A 21,347-nucleotide genomic window follows, 5' to 3' on the forward strand; every position below is an offset into this window, starting at 1 on the left:
TTCTCCGTGTCAGATCTAAAATTTTATTTCTCGTTTTGGGTCCCTACAACCCAGCAGCAAAGTACAGTGTTTAACCTACTAGTGCAGAGCGCGAATCAGGGCTGCGTGCCAGGCCGAGGGCTCCTCCGCAGCTCTAGGGGGTCTATGCAGCATGGAGAAGGGCATTGCTGAAGGCTATGGCTTATCTCTTCCGAAGACGAGACTGAAGATCAGGGCAGACGACGGTGTCACTCACTGTTGGAAAGAAGAGATGGTGCATTGAGTTTAGCACAGCACAGGTTATGGGGTGGCGGAGTGGGGTGTAGGGTGGCAGGGGGCCAGGAGAGGGTTAAGGAAATCAGATCCTCCTCAGAGAAGAGTTGGCCTGGTGCTAAAGGCCTAGTCTGGGGCTCAGCTCCCAGTTCTGCTGCAGGCTTTGTAGCTAAGCACTGGAATAAATTGCCCAGGAATAAATTCTAGAATCTGTCATTGGGGGGTTTTAAGAGCAGGTTGGACAGACACCTGTCAGGGATGGTCTGATAAAGCTTAGTCCTGCCATGAGTGCAGGGGACTGGACCAGACCTCTCAAGGTCCCTTGATTCTATGGGCAAGTCATGGAGTCTGCCTCAGTATACCCAGCTGCAAAGCAGAGACTATTTCCTGCCTTCCCCCTCCATCTTTTGTCGGTCTTGTCTGTTTAGAGCATGAGCTCTTTAGGGCAGGGATGGTCTTCGTGGGTTTGTGCAGCACCTAACAGTGTGTTGCTAGAATACAAATCATATAACGCAGCCCAGTACAAATGAGTGATGGGGGTTTGGAGAGGTTGGAGCAGGGTTCCTTTTGATGGTGACTGGTCATTTCTCTGGCCCTTTCCATCCCAAGGTCATTTATGACGCTCACGGTTGCAAACCTCTGCCCACCCACCACTGAAATGCAGCCATTTCTGGAGTGGAACACAGCAGTACTATACAACATAGGATGGGAATGAGAGAAGCAGCCGCTTATCGCGGTTGAGACTGGGGGAAGGATTTTAAGGGGAGGGGAAGTCTGACCTGGCCTGACCCTACTTAGCTTATGAGCCCTGACGAGCTAACACCCCAGAGCACTCTGGCCTAAGCAAGGCTTTTCTGCTCTCGGCTGAGCTCAGCAGCTGCTCCGGGCTGGGAGCCTACGTGCCGGGGCTGCGAACTCACATGGCATTCTGCTTGTAGTGCTTCAGAGCCTCGTCCGCTACCACCTCCATGAACTTGGGGTCGTCCCAGGGGATCTCGCCCGGCACCGTCAGGGACAGCGGATCCGAGTCGAAGAGCTGCACGGTCACCTGGGTGTCAGAAGGCCTGGGGGAATCCTTGCGGTTGGGGGTCTTGGAAAGCACCTAGGAGAGGAAGCGGGAAGGAGCCTGTTAGCACAGGCCCAGGGCTTTAGGCATCCAGCACTAGGGGACGGGGGAAAGTGGAGAGCTCCGCTGGTGCCCTTCAATCCTGTCCCTGCCAGTCCAGCCCTCAGATCCACCGGGACCCCTCACTGCTGACCCGCAGCCCCCCTGCTTCTAGTCCAGCCTGGGGCCCCTGAAGCATGGGCAGATGCCAGTGGCAGCAGCCCCGCGTGGCCCTGCCCGCAGCTGGCCCTGTACAGCTCAAAGGCTTGTGTCAGGCTGTCTGGGGAGAGAAGCACTTTTGCCCTGGAGACAGCTGCCTGATTATATGCATCCCACTCCTGACCCACTTTGCCTCTTCCCAGCTCTCTGCTATTCAGGGGAGGGGACAGGGGGCCATGGGAGCCAGCGCTTGCAGCTGAGCCGAACTCAGGAGCACCACACCCAGCTGGTCACACAGGCAGCGTGATGCAGGATCCCCGGGGTGGGGGGGATATAGCTGGGGAGGGGGCCATGGGGAATGGGCCAGTCCTGGCAGCGTAGAGCCCCTCGGAAAGGTTGGTTTCCCAACTGGCCTTGATGCCTCATTCATTTGGGCGGCACCAGCTGGTGCCAACCAGGTAGCACCCAATGCCAGGCTCCAATGGGCCACCCTGCTCCTCCATGCCCCCTAGTCCCCTGCTCTGCCCCTCAGCTGGTCCCTCCTTGCAGTCAGCTGCCTCCAGTCCAGGCTCTTTGTGGTGAAGAGGGAGGGTCACATACCCACCAGTTCTCTGGAGACCACAGGGAGTGCCCCATGGGCCAGAGGGGGGGACAGGACAGGGGAGGGAAATCTATGGTTCCCATGCTGTCCACTGATCTTAGCAGCCCATGGCACCCCCCCACCCCTTCCAAGGGCCCCCCCAAGCAGCGCAGGAAGGGCAGCGGGGACCCACCGTGGTGACCTGCAGCATGCCGTCGCCGTTCTGGGTGAGGTTGGCCAGGCGGGACACCCAGCCGAACTGCTTGTTGAGCTGGTCCAGGAGGCTGGAGGTGTTGAGCATCTCCTCCTGGAAGGTCCTCAGCAGCTCGTCATACTTGCGGGTGAAGCGCTCCGCCAGGCGCAGGGCGTCCTCAAACTGCTCCCGCAGCTGGCCCTGGGCTGGGTCCGTCTGGGAGCAGTCTTCAACCCGGGGGGGGGGGGGGCGGCAGGGGAGAAGAGGGCATTACAGACACAAGAAGGGGTCAAAGACAGACTTGCCAGGATCCCTGAAAGCAGGAGGGCAGCAGGACACCTGGCTCCCTGCCTACTGCCCTGACAGTGGGTCTAAACCCTGTCGAGACCCCCGCCAAGGGATCAGTGCGGGACTCTGGCTCCATGGCTTTGTCGGCCCTTGGTTACTCCACCAGCCAAGCCAACCGACCAGCGCCGCTGACGTGTTAGGACACGATCGCATCTCCCCTAACAGCACCAGGCCCTCCAGCCTGGCTCCCCTGCTGGCTAATGCAGGGCAGGGAGGTTAACAGCACCTGAGTCCACTTGCACCCCATCACCAAACCTGGAGCCGGCCAGCTGCCACTTGGCGCTCAGAACCACCGGCTGCTCGGTTGATTGAGGCCTGGGGGGTCTGGTGCAGAAGGCCTCCCCTCCCGTTCCCCTCCATGTTACATGTGGGCTGGTGACCGAGGTCTACGGCAGCTCTGAGGAGGTGTCGATTGGTGTGACTCTGCTCCAGCTGTGCCAGTTTACACCACTGAGAACCTGGTGCTGGATCTGTGGGGGCCTAAATGCTGGTTACACATCGGCGTCTAAGATATTGGATCGGTACTGAAATCTGCAATATTCTGCACCCAACCTGCCCAATCTAGAAACACAAAATACATGGGGGGGGGGGGGGGAAATCGCATCTGGAGAAGAGCCCATTTATCTCACCCAAGAGGGGTGAGACGCCCCAGAGCCAGTGAAAGGTGCTGACCAGGCAGGGATGGAACTAGAGGAAGCAGGTTCTACTCCCCCTGTGGTGTGTTTATCTATGAAGCTACAGGCAGTTACCAGCCCCTGGTTATACTGGGTCTCCTTTGCTCACCTACAGACAGAATTTCCTGGCATTTTTCACACTTGTCCTTCATCTTCAGGCAGCCAGCAGAATTGCGGCGGATTTCCCGGCACACCATGCGGTTGTCGCTGGAGTTGAGAGTCTCTGAAGGGGTGTGGGAGGGAGGAGACACCACAGCGGTATAGCTTTACTTCTCAGCACGGGCAAAACCGCCTGACACTGCCAGATGCACCAGCTCTCATGCATTCGTACAGCACCTTGCACTCCAATGCTGTTTACAAAGTACTAGTCATGTAGACAGTAAGGCCTTCCTGCCCCACTAAAATGCAGCTGCTTCTGGGGTGGAGTGTGGCAGCTGTTTAGAGCACAGCAACTCTGCATAGCAGCTCAGGATGGGAAACAGAGAATACTGCAGCCATTCAGAACCAGGGAAATATAGCAATTAACCAGACCCTGGAGTCTTTTCAGTAACTGCTATCCTTAAGACACCCACACAAGAATTGAAGGTTTATATAGTCTGTCCTGTTATTCCTATTAAGTCTGGCAAATGATTTATGAACTTGTGAATTACCTACTTAGGAGTGTAAATAAGCTTCAGATTGCTTTTGCCATAATTCCCTGGCTCTGACATTTATTTATTCTACAAGAGGGTTTGAAAATGCTCCGTGATTGCTTTCAAGCCAAGCCAAGAGGAGGCAATACATCACCTCCTGTCTCCTGGAGTAATTCCAGTGGTATTGTTGGCACCTTTCATCCTCAGACTATTAATACATTAGTTAATCAAGTCTTGCCCACCCGGGTAAGGGAGGTGAGGCAACCAGCACTGCCCTCTACTGGACAGAATCAGAGCTGCTCATCTGTGTGTCATAGGCCTTGTGCTGCTATGAGCCCACAGAGCGACCCCTTTAGCTCAAATGGCCAGGGCCTGTGCTGTTATCTGGAGTGGGAGGTTACAGGGTCTAGCTTTGCTGCAAACTTCCCAGTGGCCCGAGTGCAGCCTAGAGACAATCTCTGAGCCCTAGGTACCCATGGATTTGTCAGAGTCAGACCCACTCGATGGCTAGGGAACATGAGGCAGAGACATGAAGCGACTCGCCCCATGCTGGAGCGGAAGTCAGCGTTCTCCCCCGCTCACCGCCTTGTGCTCAGCTCACGGGAGCAAACCTCTGTCATGGGATCTGGGGGCGCCTCGTGCCGTTTCCCCAAGGGGCTATTTGAACTAGAAAGGCCACCCCCCTGCTCAGCAGGGAGCGGACCAGTGTCCTTCTCCTGCAGCCTGTTCATTCCATGAGAGCGGCTGCCTCGCAAAATAAACCCAGGGATCGGAGCACGTGTGGGGGTGGGAGACCGCTCCCCCTCCTTTGTGAGCAGCAGATGGGACTTGGACTGCTGTTGCAGTCTGCCCTGACCATTGCTGAAAATATAACGGGGTCACGGGGGGGGACGACTCAGTGTGGGGCTTGCTCAGGGCGGAGCTGAAGCTGGGCGGAAACCAGACATTCCATGTGGTGGGAAATTCCAGGATTTCAACATTTTTTGATTTTCTTAAAAACAACCCCCCCCTACACACACACCCCCCTTTTGCTGAACCCAAACATTTGGATGGAAAAGTTTCCCCTCTAGCTCTACCTTGGGCTCTGCCAAGGTGCCCAGCTGTGGGGCCAGCTATGCAAACCAGACCATTTGTCCCCAGAGTGGAGGCCTTCTTGGGGTGGGGACCCCACAGATTAAGGCCAGAAGGAACCACTGATCACCTACTCTGGCCTCCTGTATACACAGGCCATAGGACTGCCCTGAGTTAGTTCCTCTCTGAACTAGAATATCCAATCTTGATTTTAAGATGGCCAGTGATGGAGAACCTCCCCTGCCCCCCATCCCTAGATAAGTTGTTCCAAGGGTTAACCACACTCACTGTTTAAAACAGTGTCTTTGGCACAAGGCTAGTGCTAGATAAGGGAATCCCAATTCCTTCTGGACTCGCCCCTGGTGACTAGTGTGTGCCTGGGGGCAGGTTCTCCAGCCCTGGTCATTACCCCCCCCCGCCCCCCAGCTCTGCTGGATCTGCCCCTAGGCCCTTGAATATCCCCCACCTGTGGTGGACCCTCCCAGCAGGGGGTCCTGGCTGCCTTCGAACCACTGGCCGTCCTGCTCCATGGCCTTCTGGGCTCCCTCGAACATGCGCTGGGTCATCTCAAAGAGCGGCTCGAAGAGGCGGTGGAAGCCATGGTGCCGGAGTGGGGAGAAGAAGGGGTGTGTGTCACGGACCACCCTGGCGTTTGCGAAGGGGAAGCGGAAGCGGAAGGGGGCATGCATGGCCCTGCGGGAGCTCCCCGCGAAGGGCGAGCGGAAGAACGGGGCCATGCGGCCGTAGGCCCGCGTGCTCTCCTGGAACAGGTCGTCCACACTGTCCTCCACCATGCTGTAGCGCTCCTCCAGGTCCTCCAGCCAGCGGCCCTGCTGCTGGTCCTCCTCTAGCAGGGAGTCGATGCGCTCGCCGTTCACCCAGATGGAGATGGGGGAGGAGCGGTTCAGGAACTCCTCCAGCTACCAGAGCAAGGCAGGGACAGGACGCAGTGAGCTGGCAGGCCTCTGCAGACCCACCCGCCACCCACCCTACACAGAGCTGGGGCCCACACCGCTGCATCACAGGGAGACCTGCTCCCTACCAGCCTCAACTGGGCCAAGTCAGTGACTGCTATGGACCACAGAGAACAGGTGCTGCGGACCCACATCCATATGGAAGGTGGGGTGGACAATGGCCATCATTTAACTCCTGTTGGCTCTCCAGCGGCCGGGAGATAATCAAGGCTAGAGCCCCCCCAGTGCATTCTGTCCATCTCAGAGTTGGAGCGATTGAGGTTGTCTACCAAGAAAGCACAGGCTCACGGGTCTCCTGGTGCCAAGGAGCCCTAAAGGCGCCATCCTCAGCCACATCACCTAATTCACATGCTACTCCTCTCCCGTACAAGCCCTGCTGATCTTCCACTGTGTCCCACACCCTGGTGGAAAGAGGTCCAGGCTCTTCTACAGCATGATGCCAAGCGCTAGAGAAGGGCCTAGACTGAACAGCTCGCTCACCTGCCGGCCAACCAGGCCCGAGCCGCTCCTGCACGTCCTGGAATAGAACCTCATGCAGGTCTGCTTCAGGCAAGGCTTACATTCCTCCCACAGGGCCAGCATGGTCTCATTGCACACATCCGGCTTCTCGGTCAGCTTCTTCTCCGTTTCCTTGGCTAGTTGCATGGCTTGCTGGAAGTGAATGGGTTAAAGCCCCGACTGTGAGGGGCTGGGCAGCTAACAGGGATTCTCCCTTAGCTCAAGAGGCAGGAGCCTGGGTCTTTAGTGCAGGAGAATCATAGTTCTAGCCCCACTCTTGCCAGGAAGCTGCTGCTGACTAGCATGGGAAGCCCACCACCACCACCCAGGGAACCTCAGGGGGGCTGTGGATTCATTAGAGATTGTCCCCCAAGCTCCCAATGCAGAGAGGATAAGTGACGCAGCCACGTTCCATGCAACCATCGGACCCCCGTGGCCCGAATCGTGGTGAGATTCAGCGGCAAGCTTTGCAGGGATATTCTCCCATTGGTTTCCCTGCCTGCCACTTGCTCACCTCTTTCTTCTGCTTGGTCTCCTCCAGCGTGGTGTAGCCAGACAGCCAGCCCCCCCTCAGACCAGCATTGCTGGAAACACAGGAGGAAGCAGGAACAGGGCACTTAACATATATTCCAGCACAGCCTTTGAAGCTGTGAAAGCACAGGTGTGCTGCTACAATGTGCCTCTGGGAACAGATACAACGATTAAGCTCACAGCAGGCAGAGGCCCTGTGACAGACATGGCTGTTAGCCCCTACTAAATAGCGTGATGCACACACACCAACATCCTAGTTGGGAAAATATTTATCCTGATAAAAGAAATGTCCAGTCGTCGACACTTATTGTTTCTCTCCTTTGCAAGTGTAAACTACTCTTGCGAAAGCTGGCGTCACCCCGACAGACCAGCCTCAATTTGGCATAAGAAAGGAGAAAGAGAATAAAGGAGTACAGAGGTATAAGTAGGGGACCTACAGCACCATGATTTTTGAGTGCTTTCACTATCTATCTGCTGGTCAGATAAGTGACAGCCTCCCAAGGCTTCTGCAGCTAAGAGGGTCCCTACGCCTTGTCCCTTATTCGTCTTTCCGCGGAATTGAGTGACCGATCCTGGCTTGGCACCGCTGGAATCGAGAGATGCAAGGAGGGTAAGAAGCACCCACACCTGATCTCCTATCTTTAGTGTACACATATTTTGAAATAGAGCTCTATACTTTGTTTTCTTTCTTTGGGATTGTGGCTTCAGTTTTGTAACTTGTTTGTGTGTGTAACATCTCTACATTTAAATAAGTAGGCACTAGCAATTTTGTAACCACATGATTAGAATCTAGCTTAATAAATTTTGGTAACCATTTATGCATAAGCCTGACTTGTTTTCTCTGGTTTACTGTAAAGCAGCCAACACAATTAAAGAACCTCAGCCGTTTTGGCTCTAAAGCCTGGCCATTAGGTGAGAGTACTAAGAGCCTAGCGTTGAGTTGTGCCGCCTCCACGGGGCAAACTCTTGGGGCACCTGTCAGTCAATCCTGGCTGCCCGCTGCGAAGGAGCTCTGAGCTCTAGCAGTTAAAGTCACGGGTGTGGAGAGGCTCTTAGTGCTGCCATTGGGGCACCTGTCAGTCAGTATTGACTGCCCGCTGCGAAGGAGCTCTGAGCTCTAGCAGTTAAAGTCACGGATGGTATAAACGGGCATAGCTGGCACCTCACCAAACATCCTTGGCCACGTTCCATGCAACCATCGGACCCCCGTGGCCCGAATCGTGGTGAGATTCAGCGGCAAGCTTTGCAGGGATATTCTCCCATTGGTTTCCCTGCCTGCCACTTGCTCACCTCTTTCTTCTGCTTGGTCTCCTCCAGCGTGGTCAGGATCTCCTGGTGGTCTTTGCTGGTTTTGTCCATGAGGCTTTTCATCTGCTTCACCCCGTTGATGGCATTCTCGATCTGGGTGTCTATGTATTTGCTCCCTGCTACAGACATTTCTGAAAGGGGCGGGGGAGGGGGGGAGGGGAGACTAAGTTAATTGCCTCAGGAGAGCTACGCTAAGATGGCCTTCTGCTGAGGACACCTCTTCTAAGATGGCTGCCCAGATTTGACATAACATCTTTCCCACCCAAATATTTGCATCTCCAAAGCCTATTTGCCCCCAAAAGGGTCAAATCCAATTCAGCTGAAATTTCACACAAACTTCTTATTTGCCCAGCTCCGTTTTAACCTTGCTTAGATTTGGCTGGGACCGTGCCAGAGGGAGGTAGCCAAGAACAACTGAATTTTGGTGCCAAAGATCTAGAGTAAAGACTGATCCCACCCAGTCCCCCTGAGCCCACTCCTCTCTCAGAGCCGCAACAGCCCGCTCTCAGGTCTGCTACTCGGGTACATCGTTGTCCACAGGACCCGACCTAGCAAACCCTGAAGAGTTGATACTTGTGCGGTGTTACCTAGCAGGAAGCTGTGGGAGAAATGATCTCATGATGCAAGCACCTGGCTTGGACCCAAGACACTCCTGATGCCAGGGACTTGGGGGAGAAGTTTGTTTAGATGGTCCTGACCCACACCGCCCAGATCCAGATTTCCCCAGAGCTTGGGGTCCTGGCCTCAGGGGTTTGGACCACAGATTCCTAGATTCCCAGGCCAGAAGGGACCATTGTGATCTCCTGTACAGCACAGGCCAGAGACTACCCCTCAATTCCTAGAGCAGAGCTTTAAGAAAAACATCCAGTTTTGATTTAAAAATAAAAAAAATAAATACATCATTGATGGTGAATCCACCACTGCCCTCAGTAAATTGACCAGGTTCATCCCTGATCTTTTGTTTTGGTTCCTGGGGGCTCTTGCACCCAGTTTCTGGTTCTTTCCAGCCTAATCCGAAGAGAAACTCAGCCAAACTCCTGGAGGTTTGCCACATTTCAGATCTAAACCCACATCAGCCTAGCCCCCTCCCCTGAGCGTTCCATATAAACACTGGGGTCCCACACCCCAGTTTAACCCCCCATGCACACGCTGCTCCCCTGACTCTTACAGGCAATCAGTACAATGGTGATGGGCGCCATAGATAAATAGAGCCGCTTTTTGGGGGTCCTAAAGGCAAGCCCTAGCAGGAAAGCCCAAGTAACAGCCGTGGTCAGTGGCTGGCGGGGCACCTGTCAGCTGGAGCATGGGGCACAAATCAGAGAAACTGATCCCTGTAACAGCCTGTGACGAAGTGGGTCTGTTCTTAATGTTTCCTCCGAATATTGTGGGGGTGCCTCAGTTTCCCCTAGGCAGTTCTTAAGTATCTAGGTGGTGGGGTAAGGGTGTATGATCATTGCAGAGCCCTAGAGGGCAGGTGTGTGCAGGGGTCTGGACACAGAGAATGGCCGACATCCTCTTTCCTGGCAACTGATGGCCTGGGCCCTTCCCTCCCTGCAAGGTGAGAGCTGAAGGGTTGGAGAACAAAGGAATCAGGTGACCACCTGGCCCAGGAAAGGAACAAAGCCCAGAGGAGGAGGGGCTGGAGAGAGTTTCAGTTTGGGGCTGGCTGGGACATGGAGTGAAGTGCAGACATGGTTGTCTGGCTCACTGCCCCCAAAATGGACCCAGCTGAGGGGTCCCGTTCTCTGCACCTGCAAGCTCTGTGTTAGACCATGTTCCTGTCGTCTAATAAACCTCTGTTTTACTGGCTGGCTGAGAGTCACGTCTGACTGCGAAGTTGGGGTGCAGGACCCTCTGGCTTCCCCAGGAGCCCCGGACTCGCTGGGGGAAGTGCACGGAGGGGCAGAGGATGCTGAATGCTCCGAGGTCAGACCCAGGAAGGTGGAAGCTGGGTGAGCTGTGTGTCCTGAAGACAGGCTGCTCACAGGAAGGCGACTGCCCCAGAGTCCTGCCTGGCTTCATGGGGAGCAGTTCCAGAGCATCGCCCAGGGACTCCGTGACACAGCCTGCCTGGCCCTGCACCTGAGTGGCGCTGTATGTCCTGTATGTCCTGAATTACTCCACATGTGCCGATCCCACCAGCCCCAGCCACCTGGGGAGTTTCCGCCCTGGCGCACGGAGCCTCACCAATGCCACTTACGTTGCAATTCATTGGGTGGAACCAGGGCCTGGCCTTCCTCCCGGGACAGCAGAAGCCCCAGCAGCGAGAGCAGCAGCAGCCTCATCTTCCTCACCCCCGAGCAAACTCCAAGGTCCTGTGCAGGCCTGAAAGACAGGGAGGAGAACTTGGGCAGGCTCCCCAGGCCGAGGGCCTACATATTTACCCAAACAGGAGCTCAAGCGGTCACAAGTCTGTGAACACTCATAGGATGTTACAATAACCTAGGAGGACAAATCGTGCCAGGACAAGGTACAAGGAGACAGAGTGACTGAATGAATCTAAACAAAAAGGCCAGTTGATCTGATTCAAGGACAGTGTTGCAATTATGCTCATGACAACACACAGGACCTGGAGCCAGAAATAAGTATGTCAGAGTTTAGGCCTAATTCATGGACAAAATAACGAGGGGATGGGCTATTCTGCCCAACACTCGCTTTTGGGATCTGTAGAAGAAAAAAAAATAACTGAATGGGGAAAAATAAAAATAAAAACAGACAGGCTACTCCAGCAAGCTTCCCCATCCCAACTGGGGCCCCACCTTCCCCTGGACCTTCTTCAGCCTCCCCCTGAGAGATGTCCTGGCCAGAACAGGCCAGAGAGAGCAACCCAGATGAGATCGCCGCCTCCAGATGTGTCCCAACCACTACCTGCCATCTTTGACGCCATCTAAGAGACGGCCAAACTGGGGGCTTTTCCTTCTAAAAATGGTCTCCAGGTAAAAGGAACAAGGGATGTTGTTCAAACAAAAGCCTGACTCGATACTTTACATTTCAAATACTCCAACGGCTTTTCTAGATCTTTCATAGGTTTTACAAACCATTTGAAAAGGTAGGTTTGCCATGGTGCTAACCCCCAGCCTTGTTTAACACTGGACGGTGACTAGGGACGTTGACAGCTTTAGTCCCTGCTCTGCATCTAAATGATTAGAACAGGCTGCTCCAGCCCAGATGCCCGAGAGACAGAAACGCATTCAAGATACACGGCTAAAAATTGTCTGGGGTTTAACAAGAGAGCCAAACTCCACCAGCCTGACCAGAGGCCTGGGAGCCAGGAAGAACTAAGCTCTAACTTCTGCTCTGACCCAGGCTCCCGTCATGGCCATGGGCATGTCACTTATCCCCACACTACAGTGGAAGGCAGAGAGGTTACCTCACACAGGTGTTTGGGAAGCACCATGAAATCATCAGGTCTTTCCTAAGTGCTACATATTACAGCAGCCTGTTTATCCCTCTAGCACCATAGCTATGCCCAGCACAGACCCTGGATAAGTGCTTGTATTGAAGTGACTGTTTAACCCACTGGTTCAGCATCTCCAATACCTCAAGGGCTGGTCCACACAGAGGATAAGAGCCAACTACTGCTACCAGCTTATGGAGTTACTCATTTAGATCACGGTCCATGTTTTTTGTGCTGAAGGTCCCAGGTTCTATCCTGCTAATGACCCTTTAGGGAGGGATTTTGATATCAGCAAGCTGGAAAAATAGGATCTGGATTCTGAGTGCTCAGTGGTCTGGGGCATTTGGATCCAGCTCCAACTCTATCCCAGCCACATCAAAGACTTGCTGGGGTGGATGTCTAGACCGGGGACACGGAGTAATGCTCATGGGGGGAGCAGGGCTGTTCTCGGCTCAGGGGAGATGGCTCTTTGGCCACAGGCAGAGGAGGGTCTGCACCCTAGGAGTCCCCGATTCGCATGAACCCACAGATTTCAAAGCAAGAGGATTGAATAAAGGAGGACTGAAGAGTGACTGCTCCAACCATGAGCAAGACAGGCTGTCGCTCAGAATTACGATGGCTTAGCCAGGCTTTGCCCTGAGAACCAAAACAAAAAACCACAGGAGAAAAATGAGCTATGACTCATTCTAATGACTCAACCCCCCACACCCAGGGGTATCTGCTTATTTATACAAGCACAAGGCCCTGGTGTCCCTGCTGTGACCCAAATGCCCACGAATTTCTGGCCAGGGGAGCTACTGCAGCCATGAACTCAGTCCGGGAGCAGATGCCAAAACCTGATGTCTGGGAACATCTCTATTGTGCAGCAATCGGAAGATCTTACATAAGAGCCCCCAACCAATGTTGTGAGCAGCTGGAGGACAACCAGTTCCAGCCCTGCTTGGGGGGACTCTTTCCAACAGGTTAGTGAATCACAACGCAATTGGCATGGGCTTGGGGGAGTCTGGGGCCAGGCTGCCTCAGATTTCTCGCCCGCAGTGTTCGTGAGCAGCTCCATCGAATCCTGACGGAAGCTAGAGACTAAAGGAGGAGAAAAAACTAACCAGCAGAGGCCCATCTCTGCTGTCTCCCATTCGCTACAGCCGTGCGGGATGCAGGCACAGAGCAGCGCTCAGCCCTCGCTTTCGCACACCCCAAATCCAGCTGGAGGATGCGTAACAAAACACGGAGCCCCCGAGGCTGAGCAAAGCTTCCTGCACTTTCCAGCCAGGAAAGACCATGAAAGGTTTTCCTCCACTGGCGAGAGCCCAGCTCGCCTGTTTGTCAGAACCAGATGCCGGACAGGTTTGCCTTCAAGCATAGCGCCTACAGCCGGTTACAATGGGGGCAAGTGCGTCAGACACCAGGAGAGTGGAGATCAACAGAAATAAAGTTAATGATCAGGACCTCTGATCAGCAGATCTCAAAGATGGGCTGGTAGCACAATCCCCATGCAACAGCTGGGGAAACTGAAGTCGAGCAAGGCACAGGCCACACAGACCCTCCTGTCTCCTAGCTCCATGCTGTAGCCACTGAACGACACTGCCTCGCAGATCAGCAGGTAGCATGCACTTCACTGCATGCTCATTGCTCCCTGGGCTTCCCTTTCAGTCCTAGGCAGCGGGGGCTGCTTTGAATTAAGCCTTTGGCATAGGGGGCTTTTATAGGGGACAGGGTGGTCACTGGGGATTTTCACACCTGGAGACAGCAGGAATCAATGCAGAGTCCCGCATCAAGCGGGATTCTGCACAGGTGGCCCCATTTGCCAGCAGCACTGGGGAAGTGGGGCGGCAGCCAGACTGGGTTTAGCTCCAGCTCTGCGGTGGGGCTGGACCCAGCCCAAGCGAATGACACTGAAGTGATAAGATACTGAACGACCTTGCCAGAAACACCAGATCCCTCAGGGCCAGAGCCAGCAGGATCGATCAGAGCTGGCCCAGAGGGGGCTGAGCAGCAGGAGCTGCACGGCAACGGAGAGGGGGGTAGAGGGAAGTGTAGGAGTCCGGGGGGGGTGGGGGGGGTGAGCTGGAAAGTAGCACCTCTCACAGGGAGGGGGGACTGGACAGGAGGACAAGGAAAGAAACACAAGGCAAGCCAGGGAGATCAGAACTGGTCCAGTGCCATGGGCTCCAGGGTTATTTAGAGCTGTAGGAAGTGAAGGAACGAAGCTACTCCATTAATCCAGCCTGCACTCCCCTGTGCTGCAGATGTCCCCCAATCCTGACCCACAGCCCCCTGCTATTCCCCAGTTCCCTGAGACAGCTCCATAGATGCCCCCATCCCAATCCTGACCCCACAGCCTCCCTACTCCTCCAGGCCCAGCCTTCGCACACACAGCTCTGATGCGGCAGTCCTGAGTGAAACAGAGATCGACAACCCTGCTGAATTGGGGGGTTGTTTTCATCTAAAGTTGTCCAGCATCTAGTTGGAGTTAGGATAAGATTGGAGACTCATCTCGCTTGTGATGGAAGCCCGGAGCACAACCTGACTGCAGCCCTGGGCATTACCCCGGCATTCCATGGGTCCCACGTAAATCTCTTCAATGTGGTTTAGGAGGGGGAACAATATGGCCTGTGGGGCCCCCCTCCCTACAGAGCAATTGCTTCAAGGACAGTGGCGTAGCTGTACAGTGTTGTGGTTGGAGAGCATTGTGCCTTTACCTTGAACTCCCACTCCCCACCAGCGCAGGCTCCCTGAACCAGGCGCTGCTATGAAACTACTCCTGGTTTTGACGAATTCCCCCCCCAAACATCCATGCATTCCCCACCCCCACACTAGGCAGCTAGCCAGGTGCATTGTGGTTATCCTCCCCCCCACCCTGCATTGCTCAACTGGTGAGGTGCATTATGGTAATTTTCCCAATGTTTAAATACTATGAGTCAGAGCCCCAAGAGATTCTTTTTGTTTTAAAACAATCTGGAGATTAAAAACAAAAGCTGGATTTTTTTTTTTAATTGGCCTTCCGGGCCTCGAGCAGAGGTCCCATTTTCAAGCTTCTCTGCCCTTAGCAGGGCTGGAAGGTTACTTTTTAACAAGAAAGCCAGGATGTGACTTCCTGGGGTTTTGAAAGAAAACAGCAACTATCACAAGACCTGCAATAAAATAGTCCCTGGCAGCAACACTGTTGCTCACTGCATTGCACCAGGCGAATTTCTCCTTCCTTTGAAGCGTCTGGCACTGGGAACTCCTAGAGGCCAAGTTCCCAGGTTTGCCAGGCCAATGGTCTGATCACGAGAACCAACCGTGAATGCCAAGATCCACTAACTGTATCACTCTTTCACGCTCAGGGGGCCTTCTCTCTCATACATTGATTATTAGCACCCCACTTTCATGTCACCGTAAGCAAGACATGCCAGTGAAAAGCTAGAAATGGCCATGACATGGCAAATCATAGGGCCGGTAGCCCAGTATGACATGTCCAAGAGCAGCCCATTCCCACTCGAGGCCCCAGAACTGGCCAAGATGTAGGAATTCCCTCCTGACGCCAGGAGGGGAGCCTTGAAGCATGAGGATTCAGAACCATTAAAGAATTCTCCTGGGTTACATACCTGCAGGGAAGGTGGAAACACAGGGGATGCTGCTGAGAGCTGGCGGGGGGGGGGGGCAGACAGTTAAATGCCCCCACCCCATTGGGCCAAGCAGTGCACAGCCCTTAGTTACACCCACCAATCGGTCAGCGAAAGCCCTTGCAAGCCCATCCCTTCTCTGAGGTGCAAAAGGGGTGTGCAGGTCCTCTCCCCAGACGGGCAGGGTGAGCTAGGGCCACTAGCCAGCCTAACCCGGCTCCCTCTTTCCCTAGAGATCGCTGCATGGATCCATCCCCCTCCCACCCACCCAGGACGGATCAGGAGCCCCCCCACCCGTCTCTCTGCCCTCCCCAGGGCGCGCACAGCCCCGGGCGCTGGGGAAGCGGAGAGCGCCCCTTCCCCGCAGCCTCCAGCTCCAGCCCTTGCGCCCAGCGCCAGCTTCGTGCCCTGCGGCAGCTTTGCCCAGCGGCGAGGGCCGCCCCTGCGACGAGCACACGCCTGGCCGCAGACCCTCACCCCGGCAGGGCGCACGGGCAGCTGCCGGCGGCCCGCGGAGTTTGCGCGACTAAGGCGGCGGGGGTCAAACAATATCCCAGCCAGCCAGCCCCAGCCCCCCGCGAGCTCGCCCCCCGCAGCCCTGCGGGGCTCACCTCTGCGGCTCCGCGTCCTGCGCTGCGCAAGCGGGGACTGCGGCGCTGGGCACCGTATTTATAGCCCCGGCTCCCACCGCCGCCGCGCTCTGAGTCACGCCCGCAGAACGGCCTGGAAGGGGGCCCCGCCGGCCCCCGCCTCCCGCCGCGGCGGCCGCCAGTGGGCGCCCTCGCACCGCGCACGGCCGGGCTGCCGCCTCCCTGCCCAGCCGCAGGCCCGGCGGCTCCCCGGCTGAAGGGGGCCGCTGGAGCGAGGCTGCGGTGAGGGGCGCCCGGCCGCCCCGCTCTCTGGCAGGGCCGTAAATGCGCTCCTGCCTGGGTCCCCCCGGTCCAGGCTGGTGCCTTGGGCTGCTCCAGCCACTGGGTGCCCCTGAGGCCCTGCCCAGCCCCCTGGGGGTCACTCAGGCCAGCAGCGACCATGGGGGCTCAAGGCCCCGACAGTGACCGGTGCTGGGTCTGTTTGCAGCCCCGCCCCATACCCTGGTTTGGGAAACACCAGGCACTTCGCTGCCCCTTTCCTTTCCCCCCTGCCCCTCGCTAGGAGCCCAGGTTGCCCCCTTCTGCCGCAGGTGCCTTAGGAGAGATTAAAGGGTCCGATCCTGCCCCCCTGCAGGGGGTGGAGCTGGTGGGAGCCGCAGAGCTCAGGTTTGCCTGCCCCTTCCCTGTCTTCGGCTAGCTCTGGGGCCTCAGGCAGTGAGCCGGCCTGTCTGGCCATCTAGGGATATGTTACCAGGGATGATGCTCCTGCCCCCTTTTCCCCCTGACAGACGGCTCAGGAAGAGCGTCCCCCTTTGGGAAGGGGAAAACTAAGGCCCAGAGTTAGTGGTAGGGCTGGAAATAGAACCCAGGAGTCCTGCCCTCTCCCTCCCCCCATTAACCGCAAACCCATTCAGGCCTCTCTCTACCAACTACATCTTCTCTTCTCCCTCCTCCTCCCTTCTTTCTCTACCCACAGCCTCCTCCCTTCTCCTCCATCCTCCCATGGCCACCAGCCGTCTCCACATAAGGTCCCCAATGGGACCCCCACCAGTCTCTTTGCTGTGTGCATCACCTCCTGAGGCCTGTCTCCCTCCTCACAGCTTGTCCAGCCAGATCCTGGCTCCGTTGGGGGCTAGCAGATAAGTTGTGCTCCTCCTTCCCAGCTGCCTGCCCTTCTGTAATGAGAGGCACAATGGGGGGCGGGGAGGTTGGGGGCGGAATGGCACAGCAGCCCTTAGAAGGTGGGTGGCTCATTCCCAGGTGAATGAAGTCCTGGAACAGCCTTCCAAGGTGAGCAATGGGGGCAAAAGCCTAACTGGCTTCAAGACTCAGCTTGATAAGCTGATGGAGGGGATGGGATGATGAGATGGCTTACAACGGCATGTGGCCCGTCAGCGACAGCTAGTAGCAAATATCCCCAGTGGCCAGAGATAGGTCACTGTATGTGGAGGGCTCTTAGTTACTACAGAGAATTCTTTCCTAGGTATCTGGCTGGTGGGGCTTGCAGACATGCCCAGGGTCTAACTGATCGCTGTATTTGGAGTCAGGTTGGCAGAGATTGTTTGTTTGTTTTTTCTTTCCTCTGCGTGTGGGCTCATTTGCAGGTTTAAATTAATGTAAATGTTGGATTCTCTGTAACTTGAAGTCTTGACATCACGATTTGAGGACTTCAGTGACTCAGCCAGAGGTTGTGGGTCTATTATAGGAGGGGGTGGGTGAGGTTTTCTGGCCTGCCATGTGCAGGAGGTCAGACCAGATGATCATGATGGTCCCTTCTGGCCTTAACATTTGAATCTGAGTCACAGTTCAGGGTAACTGCATCTGTACTTCACACTTATAGGCACCCCCTGTTGGGCTTCTGATTCCTAGCCAGCACCTCTCTTGGGCGGAGACCACTGTTCCCGTTAAGCTGCGTGCATGTGCGTGCTCACAGATCCTAAAGCCTGTGCACATGGCGAAACACCGCGCACACAAACATTTGCACAGAAGCACAACAGTTTGCACAGAAGAAAATTTTTGCACACTCAGCCCATCAAAAATTTGCACAGAAGAAATTTTTTGCTCGCACGGCCTGTCAAAAATTAGAGGGAACATTGGTGGAGACCCACATCTCTCTCCCTCCTGACTGGGGTATTTCCAGGCTGCACAGTTCCCTGCCTACACTGTGATATCCCCAGCAAGCCAGACTGCCTAAACAGCCCAGTGTCTACACTTTGCTCTCTCTTCGGAGGCCATAAAGAGCATAATTGCCCCCAGTTAGAAGTGACCACCCCGCCCTTTCTAAGCAAGTGCCTTTATTCTTAAGGTGAAAGCATTACCAAGAGAACATAGTAAAAAGACTCAAAGAACCTACACAAGTGCTAACGGGCTTACCAAAGATCACCCCGATTCCAACAAGGGCTCTGGGAAGAGTCAGTCCTTCCAGCCCCACCACAGGGTTTTGCTGTGGCTGCAAGTTTGCAACAGCCTCAACTCAGATTAGTTGGGCCACTTGGCCTGTTTCTTTATATCACCTGGACCGTTGATCTTTAGGAACAGGTAATCCGCAGACAATCACCCTCATCAGGGGGTAGCTTCAAAGCCTGAGTTTTTGCGTAACTGGAGTTGGGAATTTGCATTTCCATTCGCCTCCCGCTAGACTTTCCCCAGGCACTTCATACTCTTTGTCTCCAAAGTCCCTCTTGTCACTGTCGAATCCTTTGAAGTTCAGAACACTTCCCAGAGTTCATGTCCCATTGATCCCCTGCAGAAAGGTTACCCACGATCCTCGCCCACAATAAAACAAACCCTTTGTATTTAGCACAATGGACTCCAAAGAGATTTAAACATCATTCAATAAGGTTTTCCAAGCAGATTGCAGGAAACTGTCCCTTCTGTCACTCCGGGCAGGACTGCGGACAGGGGACGCTTGGCAGGTGTTCGGAGGCTACACGTGGCTTTTTAACCCTTCCCATCTCTCTGCTGCACAACTTATTTTTCCAGTCTTGCTGCCCTTTCTCCTGCCCCCCCCTTTGCCCAGCCTGCTTCCGGCAGTTTCCCAGACCGGGAGGGCTAGATGTGGTTGTGCTGTTGGTAAATTTCATAATGTAACCCACATATAGGTTTATTTTAACTAGAGTGTGGCATTAGGGGGCCTATAAATTGCCCTGGCCCTGGGGCTAGCTGAACTGGGTTAAAACCTGGCAGTGAAGTGACTGGGCCAAGGGAATATATAGGGCCTAATGACATCCCTAATAAGCATAAATACCACATGTGAGTGGGGCCTGATGGCACCTGTGTATAGGCTTGTGGTGTATAATGGTGCTTTACGGTACAGGATCAAGTCAGCACATTCCGGCCAAACACTGCAGGAATCTGGGAACACTTGGATGAGACTCTGCCGGTAAACTCCCCAGCTCAGGCTTTGGTCTATAATGACCTAGAACTGGATTGATTCCCCCAGTGCAGCTCTCCTCCCCTGGCTCCTGAGAGAGCTTGGGCTGCATCTGGATCTCGGTCATGGGGTTGGCTAAGCGTGCATCTCTTGGGAGATGGCTCCCTGGGCTGTTAGGGGTAGCATGCCCCTAAGTCATGGGTTCAAATCTAACCCAGCTTTGGCATCATGCAGCAGCTACTGATCAGGCAAAATTAGTGGAGTCTTGTTCAGGCCCAAGGAGAGAGGTATCTGAGGCCTATAACTTCAGCAGATTTAGGTGCCTGAGTCTTGGGATTAGAAGGGACCTCGAGAGATCATCTAGTCCAGTCCCCTGCACTCATGACAGGACTAAGTATTAGACCATCCCTGACAGGTGTTTGTCCAACCAGCTCTTAAAAATTTCCAGTGATGGAGATTCCACAACCCGCCTAGGTAATTTATTCCAGTGCTTAACCACCCTGACAGTTAGGAAGTTTTTCCTAAAATCCAACCTAACCCTGCCTTGCTGCAGTTTAAGCCCATTGCTTCTTGTCCTCTCCTCAGAGGTTAAGAAGACCAATTTTTCTCTCTCCTCCTTGTAACAATCTTTTATGTACTTGAAAACTGCTCTCATGTCCCCTCTCAGTCTTCTCTTCTCCAGACTAAACAAACCCAGTTTTTTTCAATCTTCCCACACAGGTCATGTTTTCTAGACCTTTCATCATTTTTGTTGCTCTTCTCTGGCCTTTCTCCAATTTGTCCACATTCTTCCTGAAATGTGGGGCCCAGAACTAAACACGATACTCCAGCTGAGGCCTAATCAGCGCTGAGTAGAGCAGCAGAATTACTTCTCCTGTCTTGCTTACAACACTCCTGCTAATACATCCCAGAAGGATGTTCGCTTTTTTTTCAACAGTGTTACACTGTTGACTCATATTTAGCTCGTGGTCCACTGTGACCCCCAGATCCCTTTCCACAGTTCTCCTTCCTAGACATTTTGTATGTGTGCAACTGATTGTTTCTTCCTATGTGAAGTACTTTGCATTTGTCCTTATTGAATTTCATCGTATTTACTTAACACCATTTCTCCAGTTTGTCCAGATCACTTTGAATTTTAATCCTGTCCTCTAAAGCACTTGCAACCCTGCCCAGCTTGGCATCGTCTGCAAACTTTATAAGTGTTCTCTCTATGCCATTATCTAAATCAATGGAAGTTAAGTGCCTAAATACCGTTGAAGATCAGAGTGGAACTGCCCAGCCCCTTGCACCATCGCAGGCATGGAGCATGCTCAGCCCTAGAGCAGGGTTCCTCCGGTGGGGAAGCCCGTGCTGCCCATGCTGTGTCAGGGGCCTTCAGCCTGTAGGGCCATCAAGCGAGCGCTGGATTTGAAAGGCTGCGTTCTGTGCTCTCGCTTCCCTTTCCCGCAGCAGAGGGCAGCAAGGGGTCACGCAGCCCTTCTCAGGTCTGGCTCCAAGGCTAGAGAGAAGCATGCAGAGGCAGCATCGGCCTCTTTGCCTGGCTCCCATCGACCCCGCTACTGTGGCGTTCCTCACTTGCAAATGGGATCAGGCATCCACTGGGACCCTGCCCAGAGCAAGGAGGGCTTGCTATGCCCAAGGTGCCGGCTCAGAGACACCAGCACCCCAAATAGGAAGTTTAGGATTCCCTGACTGTGGAGTCCAGGCCAGGGCTTAGGGAGACCCTGCGTGGTGAGACCAGGCAGCACGAATCATGAGTCAGAGAGAGTCACCAAGTCTCCCTGTGCCCTGCACCCCTGGTAGAGTCATTACAGCCCAGCCCCAGCTCTTCACCGCCATGGGGGCTGCTATCTGCAACACCACCCGGAGTTCTCAGCCTGGTCCCACCATGTCCCCCAAGCTGCCTAGGACCCCATTGTTCAGAATTCTGTGGGCCCCTGCCCAGGAGCCCTTGGTGTTGCTGCAATACACCAGGAGCCTTGGTGGGTGGGCCATCTGGGGTCAAAGTCCCCACCAGAGTGCCTCCAAATCCGACCGTTTCCCATGGCCATGGTGCA

General features: G+C 54.7%; 1 protein-coding gene across 2 annotated transcripts; it reads right to left on the reverse strand.

The window, feature by feature from the left end:
• CLU (clusterin) lies at window positions 1-16,047 on the reverse strand. Of its 2 annotated transcripts, XM_073335515.1 has the most exons (9): window positions 15,939-16,047; window positions 10,526-10,650; window positions 8,308-8,456; window positions 6,469-6,639; window positions 5,481-5,934; window positions 3,421-3,534; window positions 2,290-2,516; window positions 1,173-1,354; window positions 1-234 (listed from the first exon to the last, which is right to left on the reverse strand). In XM_073335515.1, exons 2-9 carry the CDS (start codon window positions 10,608-10,610, stop codon window positions 228-230), a joined length of 1,389 nt encoding a protein of 462 aa, XP_073191616.1. In that variant the 5' UTR covers window positions 10,611-10,650; window positions 15,939-16,047; the 3' UTR covers window positions 1-227. The 2 variants fall into 2 exon arrangements, with proteins under 2 accessions (XP_073191616.1, XP_073191618.1); XM_073335517.1 differs by lacking the exons at window positions 8,308-8,456; window positions 10,526-10,650; window positions 15,939-16,047 and adding an exon at window positions 7,001-7,573.
• Window positions 16,048-21,347: the final 5,300 nt, after the last annotated feature.

Source organism: Lepidochelys kempii, chromosome 3 (genome assembly GCF_965140265.1).
Source record: "Lepidochelys kempii isolate rLepKem1 chromosome 3, rLepKem1.hap2, whole genome shotgun sequence".
Classification (NCBI taxonomy): domain Eukaryota; kingdom Metazoa; phylum Chordata; order Testudines; family Cheloniidae; genus Lepidochelys; species Lepidochelys kempii.